A 4,920-nucleotide genomic window follows, 5' to 3' on the forward strand; every position below is an offset into this window, starting at 1 on the left:
TTTAGTTTATACACTGAATTTAAGGGATTTCCTATATTTTCCTATATATCCAAAATATCGGATTTAAAAAAAGCAATGCAAGCTAAGCGATACCCCTCCCTCGCAATGAGATGTACCTTTATTCTCATGTCGCTTGGCCTCAAGTGGGAGAATAAAACACAAAATCGGTTAAAAAGACCAAAATCAACAATTCCTGGGTGAAAAAGACATGTAAAATTTGATATTGTTTAAATGAACGAGAATGTAAAAATAACCAGGATGTAAACAGTTTCTTCCTACCCATTTTCAAATACTTTTTCTTATTTTTAATTTACATCAGGATGCATCCAGTTTCATCCTCGCTCTTTTTTAAGTTTAAGTCAGGATGAATCCAGTTTCATTCTTGTTATTTTTTTGGTGTCCATTTCATCCATACTAATTTGTACTCGTCCATTAGAACCATGTTTTAAAAATATTTGTACAAATGATCAGTTTTCGGAAGATAAAATGTGTTGAAGCTGTAACTGTGGTGGTCCTGGTGGAAATAGCCGAAAGGGTAAAGGAAAACCCGGTACGTATAAGATCACTCTATCCCAGATATTTTTCCTGCCCAGTCAGTCGCACAAAGATACTAATCTCTCCTTCTCAAAACACCACTACACCTTAAAAAAAAAAGAACTAACTAAACCCATTTTCTATTGTTTGTCTAGAAAAATCGAATTCTCATTTTGTGGTGCAATTTATCGAGTCGTTTCCTCTTTCTCCATCCACTCGTTTCCTCTTCTCTCTCTCACACAGAAAAACAACCATCATCTCTAACCAGAAAAAACCCTAAATTTCATTTCACCTAACCCTAATTTCGATATTGATTGGAAATTCCTTGCAGATCTTTGAAATTGAATCCATGGGTTGAAGTAATTTGTTGTTTTAATCAAAGGGTTTGAATTTTTCTATAAGAAATTGATTGATGGAGTGGGATAGTGATTCAGAAGGTATAAGTGGAGATGAAGAAGTTGGGTTTTTATTAAACGATGGAGGTCCACTTTCATTTACAATCGGTAGTTTACTTCAATCTTCACCCTGTGGTCTTGTTGTTACTGATTCATTAGAACCTGATCATCCTATTATTTATGTTAATGCCGGTTTTGAAATGGTTACTGGTTATCGAGCTGAAGAAGTTCTGGGCCGAAATTGGTAAGTCCTTACCTATTCATTCTTATTCATCAGTCTTAATTTATTGAATTGTTTTCTAGGGTTTCGCAGTTCTCGTATTAGTGTCTAGTTTTATGAGTAAATGTTTGGTCTGATTCTGCATAACATTTTGTTGGGGACGAAACTAGGGATTTGTAGAAATTGGCGCTGATGGGAAATTAATGAACTTGGAATCCATGTTTTACATAGATTAATTAACTTTGACTATTGGTAGCACTGTAGTGAATCATTTGATAGGATTTTTTTTTTGGTCAATATAGAGACCGTTGTTGTTGTTGTTTAGAGTTACCTGAGCCAAAAGTATAGAATATATATTTGGAAGTATGACACAAGATAAGCTTTAGGGAAAAATGGGATTTTGGTTATGCTCGAATTCCTGGTATTCTGGTACTGACATTGAGCTCTTGTTCAGCCGTTTCTTGCAGTGCAGGGGGCCGTTTGCGAAAAGGAGGCATCCTTTGGTGGATTCCACTGTCGTCACAGAAATAAGGAGATGCCTCGAGGATGGGGTTGAGTTCCACGGGGACTTGTTAAATTTTAGGAAAGATGGTTCTCCACTCATGAATAGATTAAGGCTGACTCCCATATACGGGGATGATGAAATAATCACTCATGTCATTGGCATCCAGTTCTTCACAGAAACGAATCTTGATTTGGGCCCGCTGCCTGGTTATTCTATGAAGGAGTCAGTGAGATCAAATGATCGTTTCCGCTCTGATCTTTCCTCATATAGGCCAGGTCCATATGGACATAATAATATTTGTTGTGAGCTTCGTGGTATGTTGCAGTTGAGTGATGAGGTCTTGTCTCACAAAATACTCTCAAAGCTGACACCTAGAGATATTGCATCTGTCGGTTCTGTATGTAAACGGCTCTATCAAATAACAAAAAACGAAGACCTGTGGAGAATGGTTTGCCAAAATGCATGGGGTAGTGAAACTACTCGTGTACTAGAAGCAGTGCCGGGAGCAAAAAGGCTAGGGTGGGGTCGACTGGCTAGGGAATTAACTACCCTGGAAGCGGCAGCATGGAGAAAATTGACTGTTGGAGGTGCTGTCGAGCCCTCACGTTGCAATTTTAGTGCTTGTGCCGTCGGGAATAGAGTTGTTCTTTTTGGCGGGGAAGGGGTAAACATGCAACCAATGAATGATACATTTGTACTGGACTTGAATGCTAGTCAACCGGAATGGAGACATGTCAAAGTTAATTCCCCGCCTCCCGGCAGGTGGGGCCACACACTTTCTTGCTTGAATGAGTCATCTTTGGTTGTCTTCGGAGGCTGTGGAAGGCAGGGCTTACTAAATGATGTTTTTGTGTTGGACTTGGATGCAAAAGATCCTTCGTGGCGTGAAATCTCTGGATTAACTCCACCCCTTGCAAGATCATGGCACAGCTCGTGCACCCTGGATGGCACTAAGCTGGTTGTTTCGGGTGGTTGTGCTGATTCCGGTGTGCTTCTCAGTGACACCTTCTTGCTGGATTTCTCAATCATGGAAAGGCCAGTGTGGAGGGAGATACCTGTAGCATGGACCCCTCCTTCAAGATTGGGTCACACGCTTTCTGTCTATGGTGGACGTAAGATATTGATGTTTGGTGGCCTGGCCAAGAGTGGACCCCTTCGACTGCGCTCAAGTGACGTGTTCACAATGGATCTTAGTGAAGATGAACCATGTTGGAGATGTGTAACTGGCAGTGGGATGCCAGGGGCTGGAAATCCAGCAGGTATAGCTCCTCCTCCTCGGCTTGATCATGTTGCAGTCAGCCTCCCCGGTGGTAGAATATTGATATTTGGTGGGTCTGTTGCTGGTCTTCATTCTGCATCCCAGCTATACCTCCTGGACCCAAGCGATGAGAAGCCAACCTGGAGGATTCTGAACGTACCTGGGAGACCTCCTAGATTTGCTTGGGGCCATAGTACATGTGTTGTTGGAGGGACAAGGGCAATTGTCCTTGGAGGGCAAACTGGTGAAGAGTGGATGCTTAGTGATCTACACGAGCTATCTTTGGCTAGCTCCTTCATGTGATTCAGAAGTATAGCGGTAAGTTACTGACATAATTATTATTGCCGAAACTTTTGAATCCTATTTGGATAAAATATTAGAGATCTATGCAAAAGATCACCATTCAACTGTGAAAACAAGTCTTTTGTTGGCTCATTTTGATGAAAGTTTTCTGTTACAGGTTTGCGGTTGGACTATAATCTGGTAGTTGGGGGAATCTGAGTGTATATTTGTGACTCGTGAGGGAAAACCAAAAAAGTAGTTTCTATTATTATGCACTAAACAGCAGGTCAGTTAATACTTTTTAGAGAAGCAAGTAAGGTTTCATTGTGCCGGTTAATGTTTATGAAGCCTTTTCTTTTTCACTGTCAGTTATTCAGTTGTATTGTATGTCTGGAGAAAAAACGGAAGGTGCCTGTATATACAGTACTTGTTCTACACTGTATTCTGTGTGTATCGTGCGCTTTGCTAGTTCTTTCTCTCTCTCTCTCTCTATCTATCCCTCTATCTGGCTGCCTAGTTATTCATGTGTGTGATACTTAATCTTAAGTCAAATATTCTAACATCTCATGCTAATAATACAAATCTCCACAATTAGAGTTTCTGTAGTGGGTACTATGTAATATTTCTTTTTTTGATGTCATTTGCTTGTTAAGGTAAACCAAGATCTTTGAACTTGTTTCGAAGTGAAGAGAGTGATACAAGTCAGATAGGTAAACATTGGAGGCACTGATGATTCTTAACCTTTTTTCTGTCTCTTTCTCTGCCATGGTTTTAGGTCATGGCTAGGAGTACGTGGACAGATTGGTGGTTGAGGTGTGCTTGAGCTAGTTGACTCTTTTATCTAAACAGCTGAATCCCATAGCTAACTTTGTGTGAAGGCCGAGTGAAGGTCAAGATTAAGTGAGTTCTAATGTGAAGCATAGGAACACACTCTATGCAGGAGGAAAGAGACCAGGAGACCAGGCTTGCTACTTATGTGTTATTATTCGGCTTTGATGGTGGGTTGCTTGATTTAGAGCTGCTGCAGTTAGATCTGAATTTTGGTCCAGAGGTTCTATTTTTGATAGGTTATACACAATTACTTAAAAAAAATTCACTCGAAAAAAAATAAGCAAATTTCTGGTGTGAACTTTGAAGTGGTAAATGATTTTGAAAAAATCTTAATTGCGCTGAACTATTGTCTGTCATGTGGTGGCAAGCTGGGTTTTTCAGTTCAATGTTGGACATTGTTTTTTCGTCGATGTTCAAGAAGCTGGGTGTAATGTGGCGGAAATTGCAATATTGATAAGCTGGGTGTAATGTTGCGGATACTGCTGTTTTCACGTGTGCTTTCTGGAATGAGTTTGGGAGGCTTTTTGCAACCTCAATTTTCACCATGGGATAGTATGAGCATGCAGCTCCTCCGTGTGACTGCAAATTAGATTCCAATCAGACTTCAACGTCTTAAGGTTATATGTATGATCCAAATTATTTGCATCTACATTCTAGGCAATGTGGTTGCAATTTTATTCCTATTTTGCAGAAAGTCCTTTCTTATCTCTTAGGTAGGTACTTTTTGATGTTGGTCTTGCAAGTTGGTGTAAAGTGTACAATGGTAGTAATTACCAGTTGAAAGTTGGAACAAGTGAGATATGAGATGTCAGGTAAGTCAAAAATTTGTGGTGGAATTTTTGGATGTGGTGTAGTCTTTTGTCTTGGAAGTTCACAGGGAATTCATTTAGGGTAA

General features: G+C 40.0%; 1 protein-coding gene across 2 annotated transcripts; it reads left to right on the forward strand.

Moving 5' to 3' along the window:
• Window positions 1–603: 603 nt before the first annotated feature.
• Window positions 604–4,920, forward strand: LOC113358343 (adagio protein 1-like). Of its 2 annotated transcripts, XR_003364500.1 has the most exons (4): window positions 612–1,173; window positions 1,604–3,230; window positions 3,373–3,480; window positions 3,970–4,920. XR_003364500.1 is itself a non-coding variant. In XM_026601887.1 (3 exons), exons 1-2 carry the CDS (start codon window positions 947–949, stop codon window positions 3,213–3,215), a joined length of 1,839 nt encoding a protein of 612 aa, XP_026457672.1. In that variant the 5' UTR covers window positions 604–946; the 3' UTR covers window positions 3,216–3,230; window positions 3,373–3,779. The 2 variants fall into 2 exon arrangements, 1 of the variants encoding a protein (XP_026457672.1); XM_026601887.1 differs by lacking the exon at window positions 3,970–4,920 and having other exon boundaries at window positions 604–1,173; window positions 3,373–3,779.

Source organism: Papaver somniferum, chromosome 3 (genome assembly GCF_003573695.1).
Source record: "Papaver somniferum cultivar HN1 chromosome 3, ASM357369v1, whole genome shotgun sequence".
NCBI lineage: Eukaryota > Viridiplantae > Streptophyta > Magnoliopsida > Ranunculales > Papaveraceae > Papaver > Papaver somniferum.

Coding starts and splice junctions, on each gene's coding strand:
- LOC113358343 (XM_026601887.1), top strand. CDS start 947: ATGGAGTGGGATAGTGATTCAGAAGGTATAAGTGGAGATGAAGAAGTT. Junction 1,174..1,603: donor GAAGTTCTGGGCCGAAATTG/GTAAGTCCTTAC, acceptor GCTCTTGTTCAG/CCGTTTCTTGCAGTGCAGGG.